The 20,155-nt window shown below is 38.3% G+C and overlaps 1 protein-coding gene across 1 annotated transcript in view; it reads right to left on the minus strand.

Moving 5' to 3' along the window:
* Positions 1-20,155, minus strand: part of Ascc3 (activating signal cointegrator 1 complex subunit 3) — a 312,705-nt gene that overhangs the window by 32,264 nt on the left and 260,286 nt on the right. Inside the window, exon 37 of the mRNA XM_055616194.1 lies at positions 2,954-3,178. Within this exon, the coding sequence (XP_055472169.1) occupies positions 2,954-3,178 (225 nt within the window). The remainder of the gene's footprint in view (positions 1-2,953; positions 3,179-20,155) is intronic.

The following is a 20,155-nucleotide window of genomic DNA, read 5'->3' on the forward strand; positions in this document are numbered from 1 at the left end:
GATATGATTTCTTGATTGCAAAAAAAGGTAATGGGTTTAGGTGACATTTATTACTTTGGATATCAAAGCATTTTGCAAAATGTAAAGCATGGCTCTAGTTTTCACTAATATTTGTAGAATTAGAAAGTATTTGCTTTTTATATAAATTATGTTAATATAGGAGATTATTACTGTTATCTTAAAGTGAAGGATTACATTTTTGAGAATACTGATAGGCATTACTAACATCACCAATGAAACAATGCTCCAATGCTTTACTTCTTTAGAGTCAAGTCTAAAACCCAACCAAGCTCAGCAACTCCCTATCCAGAATAACCTAAGTTTTCTGCACAATTTCCACATCTACCTCTTTTTGTGCTATTTGTAACCACCTCTTTTCATTGTTTTTCAAATAGCCAATTTGATTTTCTTTGAGTAGATCAAGTGGCTTCCTACAGGAGAGCTTCAGTAACTACTTTGTGTCCAGAACATACTCTGCTCATCACCCAAAGATCTATGACTACACCTTCCCCCCTCTATTATAGATTTTAGAAACAGGGTTTCACTGAGCAGCCAAGGTAGACTTTCACTTTGTATATAGCTCAGGCTGGCCTCAAACTCACTCTCAGCTACCTAAGCGCTGGGATAGAGATGATGTGTGCTACGACATAGGCCTTGACTTCCATTTCTAACTGTTAGCCTTTCCCAGCTTGAGTCATAAAAGTATGGATTCTTCTGTTTACTACTCTATGCTCAATGCATACAAATGTTCCTGTACATACTTCTCCTTCAAAACATTCTGGTTAAATATGACTAAAAGTGAGATTTCACCTTATACCCATCAGAATGGCTAAGATAAAAAACTCAAGTGACAACACATGCTGGAATGGATATGGAGAAAGGGAAACCCTCCTCCATTGCTGGTGGAAGTACAAACTTGTACAACCACTTTGGAAATTAATCTGGCGCTTACTGAGACTATTGGAAATAGCACTACCTCAAGACTCAGCTATAGCACTCCTGGGCATATACCCAAAAGATGCCCCATGATTCAATAAGGACATTTGCTCAACCATTTTCGTAGCAGGTCTATTCGTAATAGCCAGAAGCTAGAAACAACCTAGATGTTCGTCAGTGGAGGAATGGATACAGAAAGTGTGGTACATTTACACAATGGAATACTACTCAGCTATTAAAAACAAGGAAATCAAGAAATTTGCAGGCAAATGGTGGGAACTAGGAAAGATCATCCTGAGTGAGGTATCCCAGAAGCAGAAACACACATTTGGTATATACTCACTTTTAAGTGGACATTAGACATATAATATAGAATAAACATACTCAAATCTATAGTCTCAAAGAAGCTAAACAACAAGAAAGACCCAAAGGAAAATGCTCAATCCTCATTAAGAAGGGCAAATGAGACAGACATCAGAAGCAGGAGAAAACAGGGAACAGGACAGGAGTCTACCAGAGAGGGCCCCTGAAAGACTCCACTGATCAAGGTATTGTAGCAGAGGCTGAGACTCACAGCCAAACTTTGGGCAGAGTGCATGGAATCTTATGAAAGATGAGGGCGATAGAAAAGTTCCTGGAGTGAACAGGAGCTTTAAAAGGAGACCAAAAGACCCGCCCCCAAAACAAAACAAAACAAAATAAAACAAACAACCCCCCCCCAAAAAAAAAAAAAAAAAACCCTGGGCCCTGGGATCCCTGAAGAGACTGATACCCCAACCAAGGTGAGGACCTAAAACCCCTGCTCAAATGTAGCCCATAGACACTCGGTCTTCAAATTGGTAGCCTTGTAAGGGGAGCGGGGGTTGTCTCTGGTATGAACTCAGAGGTAGGCTCTCTGATCACCTCCCCCGGAGGGTAGAGCCTTGCCAGGCCACAGAGGAAAACAATGCAGCTAGTCAGATGAGACCTGATAAGCTAGGGTCAGATAGAGGAGGACCTCCCCTATCATTGGACTAGGAAAAGGACATAGGAGGAGAAGAGGGAGGGAGGGGTTGGGAGGAGATGAGGGAGGGGCCCTTAGCGGGGATAAAAAGTGAATAAATTAAAATAAATAATAAATAAAAAAATTTAAAGAATGTGACTAAAACTGGCTTTGTTGTTGTTTTGTTTTGATTTGTTTTTGAGACATACCTTCTCTGTATAAAATCCGTGGCTGTCCTGGAACTTGCTTTGAAGACCAGGCTGTCCTCATAGAGATCCGCCTGCCTCTGCCTCCCAAATACTGGGATTAAAGGTACTCACCACTATACCTGGCTGCAATTGGCTTTATAATGTATTTATATTTGCTATTCCTTAAAAGACTCCACCCAGCCAAGGATCAAAGCAGATGCTGAGACTCATGGCCGAACTTTGGACAGAGCGCAGGGAATCTTATGGAAGAAAGGGGATACAAAAGGACCCAGAAGGGACAGGAGCCATACAAGGAGACCAAAAAAATAGATCTGGGCCCAGGGGGGCCAGCAGAGACTGATGCATCAACCAAGGACCATGCACAGAAAGGACCTAGACCCCCTGCTCACATGTAGCCCATAGCTAGCTCATTCTCCATGTGGGTTTCCCTAGTAAGGGGAGAAGAGACAGTCTCTGACATGAACTTGGTTGGTTGCCTGCTCCTTGATCACTTCACTCTGGTAGGGTGATCTAGCTAGCCCACAGAGGAAGAAGATCCAGGCAGTTTTGATTGGATCTGATAGGTTAGGGTCAGACAGTAAGGGGAAGAGGACCTGCCCTATCAGTGGACTAGAGAAAAGAGATAGGGCAGGAAGAGGGAGTAAGGGTGGGGCCAGGAGGAGATGAGAGGAGGTTTACAACTGGTATATAAAGTGAATAAATTATAAATAATAATGATGACGATAATAACAATAGAAAAGAGAAAAGTATTGATTTGATTCACCAGGTGGTCTCTCAACAAAGCTAGAATAACCCTAAAACACAGACATCAGAAAGACTGTCATACCTGACATACTCTGAGGGCTTGGTCTAAGACTGTTTTGGTATCAGTGTCATAATCTGGGCAGGGCAGCATGGCTCTGCTGAGATGTGCCTGAAGCAGGAGATGCGCTTTGGTGTGAGGGCTGTCAAATGAATGAGGATTTAATTCAATGGGAAGACATTTGGCCAGTTCGTTATTCGTATGGTCCTCATTGTGTCTTACTGGCAAGTCTGTGTATTCTTCCGCATCCTGTAAAAAAAAGACAAAGTTCAACTTAATGATCAAAAGCATAATAATATTTAATACTTCTCACTGATATTACTTTTTGGTCTGAGAATTAAACCCAGGGCATGCCAGAAAAGCTCTGTACCTCTGAGCTATACCCCTAGCTGTGATTAATACTTTCCTTGATCACGTTTAAAACATGGTTTATAAAAATCATAAATAGGCTGAAGAGATGGCTCAGTGGTTAAGAGCTCCGTTTGCTCTTCCAAAAGACCCAGGTTAAATTCCAAGCACCTACATGGCAGCTTACAACTGTCTGTAACACCAATTTCCAGGGATCTGACACCTTCGCATGAATGCACATAAAATAAAATTAATTATTAAAAAATCATAAATAACCATATCCTTCCAAGTTTTGTTTTATTTAATACTATGTAATAACTACTAAAAGATAATAATGTGCAATATATTTGAAATCCACGAGTACTCCTTTGTTTTTAAAAGATTAACAAAAGAATAGAGGACCTATTATGCATTACATGCTTTTATGGGACTGGGGCCACAGCAGTGATCCAACTGCATGTTCTCACTAGGGAAAACAATCAATTCCATAAAGTATAATGAATGTTATGATATGCTAAGAACAGAGTACTAAAGATACTTCCTATCTGGAGAACCAAGAAAGTGAGGCTTATGGTCTGTGAAGAATGGAAAAAACAAAGCAGTGTTGGAAAAAGGGTCAGGAGTGGGACTAGTGAGGTGTGCAAAGAGCCATCAAGTAAACAGGACTATCAAGTAAAAACTCATCACCATCAAATCCCTGTGTTCTAAACGCTAAGCTATTGGTGATTATTTTTTAAGAGACTTCAATAGGTGTTTGACTGACACAACAGAGACCAAAGTTTAAATGGAAATAGGCTGTTTCATTAAAAACAGATTTATCTACTTAGAATATATTTTTGTAAAAGAGAAATCTTATTTTCCCAAATATGTAGTTGAGATTCAGCCTACCGCTGGCGATAAGAAAGTTCAACATCCTCTGTAGCATTGGTGATGGGTCAATGTTATAAATGGTCTGATAGCATTTGGTTAACAGAGAAGGGACAAAGCATATGAAGTCGTGACTCTTAAGGTACTGATCATAAGACAATGGAACACTTGAGATTTAGAAAACAAACTAGGTGGGCTGTAGTACTGCCTAGCTTACAGTATGGAGACTTTCTAGGATGTAGTGCAGAAAGGCACAATTGAAGTGCCTTTGAAGACTCTTGAATTGTGACGGACTTGTAAATCCTTAGATATGAAGGTGGCTAAAGTTTATGTATCCACACTATAGAAGATGGTGACAAATCAAAGGTGGAAGGCTTAGAGAACTTGTGCACACGTGCTCTAGATATCTGCAGGAATTCCTCTTTGAGTCTTCATCAGAATACTGTCTTGGCCAGCGGTTCTCAACCTGTGGATGCTACTCCTTTGGGGATCAAATGACCCTTTCAGAGGGGTCACCTAAGGGCACTGAAAAAACACAGAGATCTACATTATGATTCATAACAACAGCAGAATCACAGTAATGAAGTAATGAAGTAACAAAAATAATTTTATTGTTGGGGGTCACCGTAATATGAGGGACTATATTAAAGGGTCACAGCATTAGGAGGGCTGAGAACCACTGGTCTAGAGTATGCATGTTAGGAAATTGCCTAAAGTTGGGTGAAAAAATAAAGTCATTCAAAACACAGTAAGACTTTACAAGGCCCTGTGTCTAGTACTAAAACAGTGCTTAGACTCATTCTGATTCCTATCACATAGAGCAGTAAAAAAATCATAGAGTACAGCGTGGAGACTGTCTTGTCTGAAGGCTGTACAGTGAATGTTACTCTAGATCTGCTTAAAAAAATCATAAAAGCAACATCTAAAGGGATCACATGCTTCCAAATAAATAAACTGAATTCCAGAAAAAAGCTCCAAGGAATTACAGGTTTACAAAAATTCTTGAAGGTATAATTTGCATAATTAATGATTACTATCCACACAAAATAAAGCAGGAAAACAGGGTCTATATATATCATGGAAGCTGATAAGGAACTAACAGGAGTCAGGTTTATTATGCAGGTAATCCTTGACTTGGACTATGGTTGTTTAAGCCATTTATACTTAACATGATAGGTGATATGCTTTAGGTTTAAATGTATAATCTTAGCTGTTTTCTAGAAATCTATACTTTTCTACTATGAAAGCATACTTTATATGCCTCATTTATTCTTTGATTCTTTTGGGGGGGCAAGTCACATTACTTAGATTATTTATCTTCTAGGTTGATTTGTTGGTTATATGTTGTATTTTTCCTGTTTCAGCAGTAATGGTTAAGATTTATAATACATATTTGAGGTGCTAAATATATTTTTTCATGTCTTTGACCTGAGCTTCTCCTTCCTGTATTCCATAATTTGTAGGTTTGACCTTTTCATAGTGTCCCGTTTTCTTTTAGATTTAACAGTTTCTTTGGCTGAGCCATCCATTTCTTTTACCTTGTCAAGAATTGAAATTCTCTCTTCTATGTCTTTCAGTTTGTTGGTGGGGCTTATCGCTGAGCTTTTTGTTTGACTTGCTAAACTTTTCATTTTCAGTTTTACTTTTCTTTAGTTATTCTATTTCTTTACTAAATTTTCCCTTGACATCTTGAATTGTTTTAATTGTTTCATTTATCTGTGTTTTTGCTGCCTTGAGTTATTTATTAACGTCCCCTTTAAGGTGTTTGAGCATATTCATAAAATCTATTTTGAAGTCCTTGTCTTGTGCTTCAGCTAAACTGCTTTTTTCAGGGTCTATTACAATAGGGGCGCTAATTTCTGGAAGAGGCATAATATCTTGGCTGTTTTTTTTTTGGTGCGGATATCTATCTTGTCTCAGTTGGTAGGCACCTTGTACTGTGGCTGCTGCTACACCATAACAGGTCGCGGAGCAGAAGATGATGCTTGGTTTTCAGTAATGGAGCCACTCAAGTGTTTCAGAGTTCAGATTCCAGGAAGCCCTTCATCAGTGCAATGGGTAGTGTGGGTGGTGGCTAGGAAGAGGGTGAACTCAAGAGGTTTCTTAAATAGAACTTGGGGCCCTGTTTGAGGGGGACTATGGGTCTGGACACAGATAGTGAAAACAGAAACTGAAGGAACATTTTCATATTCTTTTAACAAAGCCATTATTGCCCTGGTACCAACATACAGTAATACAAACATCACGGCCCCCAAATAAACATGTTGATCAATGGAACTGAACACCACACATAAATTCACACACCTATAGATACCTATTTTTTAATAAAGAGGGCAGAAATACACACTGGGGAAAAAAGGACAGCATCTTAAACAAATGGTGCTGTTAGAATTGGATGTGTGCATGCAGATGAATCCAACCAGATCCAAACTTGCCACTGCAGAAACTAAACTCCAAATGGATCAAAGACCTTAACCTAAAACCAAGTACCCTGAACCTGATGGAAGAGAAAGTGGGGGAATAGCTTTGAACACACTGGCAAAGAAGAAGACATTCTGAACAAACACTGTTAGTACAGGCAGGCACTAAGATCAACAATTAATAAATAGGACCCCATGAAATTGAAAAGCATCTGTATAGGAAAGGACACTGTTATTTGGACACAGTGACAGCCTATAGGATGGAAAAAGAATTTTAAAGATTACCTACACATTTAATAGATGGCTAATACCTAAAATACGTAAAGAACTCAAAAAATTAAATATAAGGAAAACCAATAACCTAATTATAAAATTCAGAACAGATCTAGATAGAGAATTCCCAATAGAAGAAACTCAAATGACTGAGAAACACTTAAATGTTAAACATCCTTGGCCACTAGGGAAATGCAAATCAAAACTATTTTGAGATTTCATCTTTCACCTGTGAGAATGGCTAAGTACCATAATACAGCTCATGCTGGCAAGTATGTGAAGTTCAGAGGCAGTCACCCATTGCTGGGGGGAATGCAAACTTGTACAGTTACTGCAGCAATCAGTGTAATGGTTCCTTACGAAGATGGGAACTGATCTACCTCAGGATCCAGCTATATTCCTCTTGGGCATATACATCCCAAACACTTTATCCTACCACAGAGAACTTGCTCAAACCTGTTCACTGAAGCTCTGTTCATAATAGTCAGACACTGGAAACAACCCAGATGTAACCAGCCGAAGAACAGATAAAGAAAATGTAGTGTATTTATACAGTGGAGTATTACTTAGCCATTAAAAAAATTAAATCATGAAATCCATATGTAAACGGATGGAACTAAATAAAAATTGAGTGAGGTATCCTGGATCCACAAAGACAAATCTGGTATGTACTTGCTTACATAGGTATGTGTATATTAGTTATTAAGTCAATGATGACCAAGCTGTAATACATGGAACCACAGAGATTAGGTATAGTCTAAGGGCCTGGGGAGAGAGGCAGATGACAGATTTCATTAGAGAAGGGAAATAGAACAGATAGTTCTAGATGTATGTGGACAGAACTAGAATAAGAGTATAAAGTGGGTAGTGGGAGGGAAGAGTATGAGAATATGGGGAGAGACTGCTAAAATTAAGGGCTATATAAGAGGTAGTACTAAAACCTAATACAGTAGCACTTTCTAAAATAAATACATATGAGAAGATGATCTACATGAATTGTCAAATAATGAGGAGGCAGACTTCCAAATGGTCATCTCTTGTCACCAACTGAGGCTTCCAGTCCCAAGACTGAGTTACATCTAATTGTGTTATTGGTCAAAGGGGTTTCATGGGAATCCCCAAACAACCCAGCTGTTGCCAAGGTTATAGGTTGCCATATACAAAATTAGAGGGAGGCCTTATTGCTGATGACAACACCCACACAGCTCACTGAACATGAATAAGTAGAGCTTGTGCCTGTAGAGAGCCTTCATCTCTACATTTTAGCTTCTTTGGTATAGGAAGGTAGCCTGCACGGTACCAAAAGAGAGACATAAACCCCAAGCCAGCCACCAATCCCGTGATCTGCAGTGCCGTCCTGTGTGCAAGATGTGCTACAGCAATGGTGGCCCATAGCTTGTGGGAGTAACCAACCAATATCTGATCTGACTTAAGGCCACTCCATGGGATGGAACCCTCACCCGACACTGTTTTGGTGATCAAGGATCTGACACTAGATAGATAGTCCATTGAACTCAGGGTAAAACCAAATACTACTGCTCTTAAAATAATAAAGTAGCAATAACTCCTAATGATATTCTGCTCTACTCATAGATCACTGTTTTGTTTTTCCATCATCAGAGAAGCTTCCTCCTGCTACATATGGGAACAAAAACAGAGATCCAAAGGTAGACAATATGTAGAAAATGAAAGACCTTGGAATACTTAGCCTTAATTAGGATGTCTCCTTAAAATCCCTCCACTCAGGGAATCCTGTGGAAAAGGAGGTAGAGAGACTGTAAGAGCCAGAGGAGATGGAGGACACCAGGAGAACGTGGCCCTCTAAATCAAGACGATCAAAGCACATATGATCTCACAAGACTGAGGCATCATGAATACTACAGAGCCTTTGCATCATGGTATGGCTTCCAGTTTAGTGGTTTTTGAATGTACAAAAAAGGGGGTCTCTATTTCTTGTGGCTTTTCTTGGACTCATTTCCTTCTGTTTGAGTGTTTTGTCCACCTTCAATGTTTTTTTTTTTTTTAAATCATATTATGTTATATTGTATTACATTCCCTTAGAAGCCTTTTGTTTTCTAATGAGAGACAGAAAGGGAGTGGATTCAAGAAGAGGGGAAGTGAGGAGGATCTGGGAGGAGTAGAAAGGGCAAATCTTATTATCAGTATATGTAATGTGAGGGGAAAAAATCTATTTTCATTAAAAAATGAAAAATAAGTTCATGGACTTGAAAGAGAACAAGAAGGGGGACGTGGAAGATTTTAAGGGAGAAAATGGAAGGAGGAAAATAACATAACTATATTATAATATCAAAAATATAAAAATAAGAAAATAAAAACATTGAAAAAAAAAACAAAGCAGTAGCTCCCTATTAAAAACCAGCAGACATACTGAGAATGAAATCAAGGAAGGAGTACCTTTCACAGTAGCCTTATAAAATATCTTAGAATAACTTTGCGGAAACAAATGAAAGATTTGTTTAATAAAATCTTTAACATACCAAAGAAGGAAATTGAAGAAGACCACCAGAGTATATAAAGAAAGATTTCCCATCTTCATGGATCAGTAGAATTAACATTGTGAAAATGGTCACCCAACAAAACAATATATAGACTCAATTCAATTCCAATCAAAATTTCAATACAATTCTTCACAGAAATTAAAAAATAAAACTTTATATGGAAAACAACAATAAAAAATTTCACTTTAACCAAAATTATCCTGAATGATAAAATACCTGCTTTTTATCAACGTTCCAGATTTCAGGTAGTATTTCAGAGCTATAGTAATAAAAGCAGCTTGGCATTGGAATAAAAACAGACACACTGATCAATGGAATAAAACTGAAAACCTGGACATAATTCAACAGATGTACCAACACTGATTTTTAACCAGCCAAAATATATGCTGCAGAAAAAAAAAACCCAATAAAACAAAAAAACAAGTATCTTCAACAAATCGTGCCTGTCAAACTAGATGGATGCATATAGAAGAATAAAAATAGATCCAGATATTTTGAATCTGACAGAAGGGAAAGTAGGGAATATGTTTGAACTCATTGGCAAGTGAAAGGACATTCTGAACAGGATCATAATAGAGCAGACATTTAGACTAGCAATTAATAAAAGAACCTCACAAAACCACAAAGCTTCTGTATTGCAAAACACACCATCATTGAGTAAAATGGTATTCTGCAGAATGGAAAAAAATATTTACCAATTATACATTTGACAGTGGGATGATATCTAGAATACATACAGAACTAAAATTACTGAACATCAAGAATACAGCCCATTACAAACGGGATGGACATTGGAAGGAGAAAACAGGAGCCCACCACAAAGACCCTTTGAAAGACTCTACCCAGCAGTGTATAAAAACAGATGGTGAGACTTATAACCAAGCTTTGGGCAGAGTGCAGGGAATCTTATGAAAGAAGAGGGAGATAGTAAGACCTGGAGAGGACAGGAGCTCTACAAGGAGAGCAACAGAACAAAAAAAAATTTGGGCAAAAGGGTCTTTTCTGAGACTGATACTCCAACCAAGGACCATGCATGGATATAACCTAGAACCCCTGCTCAGATGGCAATAGCCCATGGCAGCCCAGTCTCCAATTGGGTTCCCTAGTAAGGGGAACAGGGACTGTCAGGGACTGTCTCTGACATGAACTCAGTGGCTGGCTCTTTGATCACCTCCCCGTGATGGGGGAGCAGCCTTGCCAGGCCACAGAGGAGGACAATGCAGCCAGACCTGATGAGATCTGATAAGCTAGGGTCAGATGAAAGGGGTGGAGGACCTCCCCTATCAGTGGACTTAGAGAGCGGCATGGAGGAGATGAGAAGAGAGGGTGGGATTGGAAGGGAATGAGGGAGGGGGCTACAGCTGGGATACACAGTAAATAAACCATAATTAATATATAAGATACAAATTTAATAAAAAATAGGTATAGAACTAAACAGAAAGTTCTCAACAGATAAGAAAAAACAAATGGCTGAGAAAAACCTTGAAAATTGTTTAACATCCTTAGCCACCAGTGGAATGCAAATTAAAAGTACTTTGAAGGTTAAGCCCTTATTACTAGAGATACTGAACATTTATGACATAGGACTCAGATGATTTGAGCTGGATCTGACCTGAATGCTTCTTTTCTATAGTTTAGCTTCCATGGTTCAAGAAAATAGGATGCAAGCTCAAGGAAGAGAAGCAATTAAACAGTGTTGTCCTGCTGTAATATCTAGGAACCATGGCAATCAGCAGCATGGTTAAATATGCACAAAGGAGCAATAAAGAACATTCACACGTTGGTGGCAACCAACAACTTAAGTTGGTTGGTCTGACGTCTTAAGTCTACTTGGACTTAAGACCTACTCTACAGCAGGGAAAGCATACCTGGTTCTGGAAACCTATCTAGCTTTCTAGGACTAGTGAGTTCATGACCTTTAAAAAACAATCTAATACCACCACTTTGCTAGACCAGCACAATTTGTTACTACAGTCTAAATTTTATCCTTATACCCACAGATAAGAATAGTTATCAATACTTATCAAGAGCCCTCTTTAAAGCAATGGAGACCATCCCAGAAACACACAATCAGACCCAATGCAGGGATCAACAGATCATGGGGAACACGGCCCCAACAGAGATATCTACCCTACAGTTCCTGCATCTGTGGCTTGGAACATTGTAAAAGAGGCGGTGGAACTATTTTAAGAACAGGAATACCAAAAACTCTGCTGTAAAACACTATTTTCTAGAAATGGTTATATAAATAGTACTGGAACAACAGTAATATCAATGGGCATATTAATATGGAAGAGGAATTTTTCATATGGTCCCACCCCTAGACAAAAAGAAGCATAGGCAACAAATGACTCCTGGGAGAAGGATAGGCCTTTTCCAGGGTCAAGCCCTTTTATTGGTGGTCCTACGCAGAGTAATCAGCCTTGAAATTATATATACACAAACAACAAAACAGACCAAGCAGATCATATTTTTATGTATTTGTGTGCACACATACATACGAAAAAGAGGCTATCAATGTAAGTCATCCAACTAGCAGCTTTACCTCCTACTGACTAGTGTTCACAGTACTGGAAGGTACTATATGTGCTTTCAGAGGAGCAAAGTAACCAGTGTCACTTAGCTACGAACCCTTAACAGCAACCTGCCTGCAAAATATATGTGGGCAATAGTGGCATTAAACGATTATGGTGGAAATCAACTATGTTCTTATTGGGATATAAGGCCTTATCTACGAGATAGATCCCATATCTTCAACTGTTCATGAGTGAAGGAACACAAGAGTAGATAGGTCATGGGCCCTAGGATAAAGTCTAGCATTGTTCTACTAAATGAACACAACAATAAAAAGACTCCTAAAGACATACCTCCACATCCATTGATCACTGCATCACCCAACTGTCATCTGAGAAACATCTTCATGTAGTAGATGGAAATTAACTTAAATAATCATGGACATGTACAGAGTCAGAGTCCTTGGAGAACTCATCTCTAAATAAGATGTCTAAATCCCTCCCTTCAAGGGTCAGGGAACTATGAAGAAGAGGAAGCCGAAAGATATCAAGAGCCAGAGGGTGGATGACTACAAAGAAACAGCATCTTTCCAGATTCAACAGGGTGATGTGCATATGAACTCAAAGAGACTGTGCCATCAGGCATAATATAAGCAAAAAACCAAGCCAGAAAAAAAAAAAAATCTCAGCATGGAGAAGGGGAAGTAGGTTGAAAAGATCACTCCTAAGATGCTCATGGTAACTGTGAGCTGTAGCAAGAGACAAAATCAGTTTTCTCCAATTGAGTGACACAGGGTTTATCAACTGAATTTCAGGGAAGGCCTCATGTTCAGTAGTTGGCCAACATAAAATGAATTCCATGGTTTCTGTATGCTTTTTAAATTTTTTGTTTTCTTGGGTTTTCTTTTTTTGTTTTTGAAAGAGAGACAGAAGAAAGAATGTGAAATCAGGTGGGTAGGAAGGTGGGTAGGATCTGGAAGGTCTTGGAGGAGGTAAAAATATAATCAAAATATTTTGTTTTAAAACATCTAAAAAATAAAAGGGCATTTCCTGAAGATAACAGAACCAACCACATAAAATGCTCTAAAAATATGAGAAACTTCTTATCTAAACAGTTTCTAAATTTATAAAAAGGTCGGTAAAGCACAGAAACTGAAAAATCAAAACTATAGTAGGCAAAGACTTAATATTTAGAAACTGATAAAATATAAAATCAATAAATTGATAAAATTGTTTTTTCTTTCTGTCCCTTTTCCTTTTCTTTCCATCCTTCCTTTTCTTTTTCTTTTTTCTTTTTTTGGTCTTTTGAGACAGGGTTTCTCTTTGTTGCCTTGCCTGTCCTGGACTGGCTTTGTAGACCAGGCTGGCCTTGAACTCACAGAGATCCGCCTGCCTCAGGCTCTCTGAATGCTGGGATCAAAGGTGTGCAACCACCACATCCGGCTCTGATAAAATCTTAAACCTAAAAATGATTGAGGATACAATAGAATTGAACTCTGCCAAATTGACTCCATCCAACATTGTAAAACCATTATTCTCAAACATTTACCGAGACAGATCATATTATTTGCTACAAATGAGTTTCAGATTCTATTATATTATAACCAAATGAAAACTAAATGAGACGTTGGTAACAAACACATCTCTGGAAAATGCCCCAACATGCAGGAATCACTGTGACGTGAATGAAAATAACAGCACAGCATACCTGGTTCTGTGGGCTATCACTAGACCATAGGTAGTGAACATATGTATGAAATTGGTGCCTGTACTAAAACTGAAGAAACTGTCTCAACTTAATGACCTCCAGCTACTTAAATAAAAGATTAAATCCAAATAACAGAAAACAATGAAAGTTAAAGTGAAGTTACTGAAATAGGAAATAGGCACAGCAGAGAAAAATCAGCAGGACTGAGACCTGAGAGAAACTCAGGACCCTTTAGCTTCTGCAGCATAGAAGACATCAGGAGAGAAAGAGAGAAGACACATATCAGTGTCAGGCCTGGGGCCAGATGCATGCCTATGCATTTTACAGATTTGAAACTGGTAATAAGAAAATATACGAACAACTTATTGCCTATAAATGTAAACATAAATAAAATGTCCTTCTTTGACAGATAGATAGATAGAACTAAGTCCACTGAAGAATAGATATCTTAAAAAATCCCCATTTATATTAAATAAGTTCAGCTTGCAATAAAAAATGCATTGTGATGGAATTTTACTAAATTATACTAAAAACTATCTAAAACCAATTCTATATGAATTGCTCAACAAATTCTAGGTCCTGAGCATTGTCCTTGCACCCATGAGGCAATTATTCTAGACAACAACAACATTCTAATATTGTTCACAATCAGACAAAAATAAAAACAAAATCATAATGGATGCAAGTTATAAAATCAAGGAGGTGTCAGCACTTGCCTCACAAGCCTAACTATTTAAATCCAATTCCTTAAATCCACAAAAAGTGGCAAATGTGATTTATAATTCCAGCACTCCTAGAATGAGCCAGGAGGTTGTGCAAGAAAATAACTTGGAAACTTGTGGGTTGACTAATCTGGAATATGGAAAAAAACCCAAAAAACTAGTAAGAAAGAACCTGTATGAACAGATGCAAAGTGAGATCAAATTTTAGAAAGTTTTTCTCTGACCTCTACATGCACCTCATGGAATGCACTTATGTACACACTAACACATAAATCAACAAAATTAAGAAATCGCTACAAAATAATAATACATAGTGATCAAGTCACATTTATTTCCAGATTGTGTGATTCAAGCTCTAAAAATCAATAAAAATAAGTAACCTTATTACGAAACCTGCAGAGAACAACCCCTATAATCAAGTCAATTGATGTAGAAAAGAAAACATATGTAACCCAACATCCCAAAGACACTTTCAGCAAACCTGAGAAAGGATACCTTTTCAATACTGAAAATGAACTCTCAGAAATGTACAGTTCAGTGCTAGCTTTCAATAGGGGCTCACCGAATGTGCCCACCCTGAGACAGAAAAGCCAGGAAACTCTGCTTGGTGTTGCAATGCTTTTCTACTCAGCATTATCGCAAGGCTCCAGCCAGTGCCCCTAGGCAGTAAAAACGCATGAGGATCGGGAAGGAAGAGCCAAACTGCCTCTTTTTGATCTTCAACGTAGAAAACTTGACCAAGACCCAAAATAATCAACTAATAGATGAATTTGGATGTGAAGAATTAAATTTTAGAAACTGAAAAATTCTAATGGCATAAATTATGATAAGTACCTACAAAGGTAACTATCACATACGTAAAATCCATATAATGAAAACTATGTAATACTCCCAAGAGTTCAAAAAATCTAAATGGGGAAGTAGCTTTTATTAGTCTCAAATTGTCCCACTGACTTAAAACAATTCCTACAACCATAGAAATTCCGTTTTTTCCCCCTGGAAATTTACAAGTTGGTTCCAAAATTTGTAAAAAACAAACAAACAAAAAAACAAAAACAAAACAAAAAAAAATGCAGAGGGTCTAGAATAGCCAAAACTCAGAAAATGACACCAAGGCAGAAAAGCTAGCACTACATGATTTTAAGACTGTTATAATGTTGGCATGGTGTCTTATGCGTACAGGCTCACTATCAGGAAGCTGATGCAGGAGGACTGTTATGAGTTCCAAGCCAGCCTGGGCAACTGAGTGAAAATGTTCATCAATCTTCTTTTCTTTCTTGATACAGGGTCTCATCTGTATAGCTATAGAGCTGTCCTGGAACTATGTAGACTAGGCTAGCCTAGAACTCACAGAGATCTGCCTGCCTTGTCTCTGGAGAGCTGGTATTAAAGGCATGTGTAACCTTGCTCAGCTTAAAAACAGTTTCTAAGATATATTCATAAATAAAAGAAATTTATATAGTTACCATATAATACAGTGACCATACCACAACCAGAGCATATGCTACCAAATAAAACGCCAAGTACCAGAAATGCATTAGATCTTGTTGAGTTGTTGGCCAGGGGTTACACAGAACCTCCCCACAACATTACAGGCTATTGTAAATGGTACTAGTTACTGTCATACTTTGATGATAAGATGCTATTGCTGAAGATATCAATACTTATGTTAAGCACACAAAATGTTAAAAAGTTTTAAGAATTATTTCATGTAAAGAGGTGTAATATTGTTAGTTTAGGAAAACAACAACAAAAAGAAATTAAAATGTTTAAAATTTGAGTAACTGACAAACCAAGTGTTAAAGGGAATGGTGAAAATCTTGAGCACCATGCAAGGTGCTATAATCTCTTGGAAGAGTTTCATATTCACTGAAACCTACTCACACCTGTCATATGACTCAGCCATTCTATTTTTAACAATGTGTCCAAGACACAGCCATTCAAAGACTTTATGCAGAATCTGACAACATCATTAACATAGTCAACAACAGATCAAGTAATAAACATTTGTGTTCTACTCAGATGCAAATTTTTACTACTCAGTGAAAAGAATTAACTATCAATACATAATTATGCTGAGTCTAAAAAGCTAGATCCCTTTTCAAAGAAAGTTTATCCTAGGATTTCATTCACATAGTAATTTAGTAAATACAAACTAATGTACTGTGATAGAAAGCAGTGATGACTGATGCGCACTAGAACTGAGCAGTCTAATGTTCGCATACGTGGGAGTAAGATGATGCTTGTTTTGGAACTGTGGCTTTCTGCTTATGAAATATGACAGAATGGTGAGACAGTGCTCACAGGTTGCATTATTCGGAATTCAGCAGTATAATACAACTCAGATATTCTATTAATTATGTGTCAATACATAATATGTACTTACTATCATTATATAGTATCTATGTATGATATAGCATTTTACATTTAAAATTTCATTTTCTATTCAAATAAAAATTATGTGTATATCTGTGTGTTTTTAAGCATAAGACATTACATGAGTGCAGGTACCTTTGCAGAATAGATGGCGTTATTGGATTTTGGAGCTGAGTTTATATAGCTGGTTGTGAATTCTCTGATATGGATGTTGGGAACTAAATATAGGACCTCTGGAAGAGTAGCATGTGCTGTTAACCACTGGGCCATCTTTCCATCTCCTAAATATTTTAAATATGATTGCCAATACTCTACCATTATTACATTCCAATTGCAGTATCAAAACAATTGGAATAGTTATAGTGTTAGATCCTTATTAAAAAAAAAAAGAGTACTGATAGGAAAAATTACCACCTAGAAATTGAGTAAAATAAATTAATATAACAAAACATTTGTTGAATATCTACTTCATATCACTGCCAGATATTGAAATAAGAAGGCTCCTATTCCTGCTGTGAAGAGATAACTGGAAATACGAAAGAATCCACTAAAGACTTTTGTCCTAGTCAAAAAGGCTAAGTTGTTTCTTTATGAAAAAAGAATGGAGATAACCTAGAACCCCTGCACAGATGTAGCCCACGGCAGTTCAGTGTCCAAGTGGGTTACATAGTAAGAGAAACAGGGACTGTCTCTGACAAGAAATCAGTGGCTGGTCTTTGCTCACCTCCCCCTGAAGGGGGAACAGCCTTAACCAGGCCACAGAGGAAGACAATACAGTCATTCCTGATGAGACCTGATAGACTAGGGTCAGAGGGCAGGGGAGGAGAACCTTCTCTATCAGTGCACTGGGGGAGGGGCAAGGGAGAAGAGGGTGACTGGGTGGAGTTGGTAGGGCCGAGGGAGGGGCCTACAGATGAGATACAAAGTCAATAAATTGTAATTAATAAAAAATAAGAAAAAAGGTATTAGGATATAAAGAAGATATGAAGGGAGAAGTGAAGAGGGCCCTAGAAACATATTCTTCCAATGGGGAGGAAAATGAAAAGGCCAAGAAAATGAAAAGTTTCTGTAAAATTAGTTTTAATTAATTTAATACAATTACCTGAATGAGTTGCTTGAATACTGTTACATCCTATTTAACTAATGTTTTAAATACATGTGGTTTCTTTTTAAATTTTGTTTTGCAACAGTCAAAACTATGATGGCTGTTGTACAACACTGGCCTTTTATGCTTCCTTAGGTAAGAAGTGTACTTATGTAGTAAAGTATACACTACACATCAAACAGTTAATACTTTGCATTTAATTTCACCTTTTCTTTCTTCCTTTTCTTTCTTTCTTTCTTTCTTTCTTTCTTTCTTTCTTTCTTTCTTTCTTTCTTTCTTTCTTTCTTTCTTTCTTTCTTTCTTCCTCTCTCTCTCTCTCTCTCTCTCTCTCTCTCTCTCTTTTCTTTCTTTCCTGAGACAGGGTTTCTCTACTGTGCTGGACTTGGTTTGTAGAATAGGCTGCCTCAAACTCACAAAGAGCCACCTGCTTCTACCACCATGTCGGGCTTTGTTTTCTTTATGATTGCTGATTCTGCTCTTTTTTTTTTTTTTTTTTTTTTTTGTTTAATTTATTTTGAAGTCACCTGTCATTAAGGAAAGACTCACCACATATTTGTCTTGGTTAGGGTTTCTATTGCTGCAATGAAATACCATGACCAAAGAGCAAGTTGGAGTAGAAAGGGTTTATCCACCTTGATGTACACATCACTCTTCATCATCAAAGGAACTCATAACAGAACTAAAACAGGATAGGAAACTGGAGCCAGAAGGGGTACTTCTGGCTGGCTTGCTCAACATGACTTTCTCAGCCTGCTTTCCCATAGAACCCAGGACAACAAGGCCAGACACAGCACCTTGGGCTCAAAATGGGCTGAGCCCTCCCACAAAACTACTTAAGAAAATGCTTCACCTAGATGACCAGGAATGGGTGAGTAGGGGGCTCCCTTATTCTGAGAAATGAGGAAGAGGGAATGCAGGAAGGGAGGAGAGGAGGGAGGGATCTATGACCTGGATGTAAAGTGAATAAAAAAATAAATTAAAAAAACATCACAAAGCTTGATCGTTTTATCAATGAACTTAATGAGTATATTCATTATCTTATAAAGATCTTGTAAATACTGACTTTGGAAAACACTGGAAAATGTAAAAAATAAGCCTATACCTCATAGATAAAACCCATCTGTAGAACAATATTAAAATAAGTCAACCCCAGATATTTTAATACTATGTTTCTGAGTTGTATCTTGAGTTGCATATTTTCTTTATCTTCCCAGCAATTAATTTTTTTTATTACTATGTACTCATTTGGATCCCAGCTGTAGCCCACTCCCATTCCTCCTCCCCTGCCCCTCTCCCAGACCATTGAGGGGGAGGTCCTCCTCCCCTTCTATCTGACCACAGCCTATCAGGTCTCATCAGGACTGGCTGTACTGTCTTCCTCTGTCCCTGATAAGGCTGCTCCCCTCTCTGGGAGGGGGGGATTGGGAATCAAAGAGCCAGCACTGAGTTCATGTCTGAGACAGCCCCTGTTCCCCTTACTAGGGCACCCACTTGGACACTGAGCTGCCATGGGCTATATCTGTGAAAGGGTTCTAGGTTATCTCCATGAACGATCCTTGGTTGGAGTACCATTCTCAGAAAAGATCCCTGGGCCCAGATTTGTTGCTCTCCTTGTGGAGCTCCTGTCTCCTCCAGGATTTTCTGTCTCCCTCTTCTTTTTATTTTATTTTATTTTATTTTATTTTATTTTATTTTATTTTATTTTTCTTTTTAGTTACATTTTGTTAACTCTGTGTCCCAGCTGTATCCCGCTCCCTCATTCCCTCCCCAACCCCACACTCCCTTCCTGGTCTCCTCCCTGCCCCTTTCCAAGTCCCCTGATAGGGGAGGACCTCCTCCCCTTTCATCTGACCCTGTTTTATCAGGTATTTTCAGGGCTGGCTGCAAAGTCCTCCTCTGTGGCCTACTCCCTCTTCTTTTATAAGATTCCCTGCACTCTGCCCAAAGTTTGGCTATGAGTCTCAGCATCTGCTTTGATACCCTGTTGGGTACAGTCTTTCAGAGGCCCTCTGTGATAGGCTTTTGTTCTGTTCCCTATTTTCTCTCTATTCCGATGTCCATCCCATTTGCCTTTCTAAATGAGGATTGGTCCTCTTACCCACGGTCCTCCTTCTTGCTTAGCTTCTTCGGGTGTACAAATTTTAGTATGTTTTTCCCATATTATATGTCTATATCCACTTAAACGTGAGTATGTACCCTGTGTCTTTCTGCCAAAGCCCGATGTTATGAATGCATTTTCTCAATTGAGGTTGGCATCTGACAGATGACTTTAGCTGACATGGAAACTCTCCAGCACAAAATTGTTTGGGAGCACGTAAATTTTAGAATGGAAGTCCTGTCATCCACAGGCTGGCCTATTGCTGTTCTGTGTCTAG

Source organism: Psammomys obesus, unplaced genomic scaffold, assembly GCF_907164565.1.
Source record: "Psammomys obesus unplaced genomic scaffold, mPsaObe1.curated_primary_1811, whole genome shotgun sequence".
NCBI classification, from domain to species: domain Eukaryota; kingdom Metazoa; phylum Chordata; class Mammalia; order Rodentia; family Muridae; genus Psammomys; species Psammomys obesus.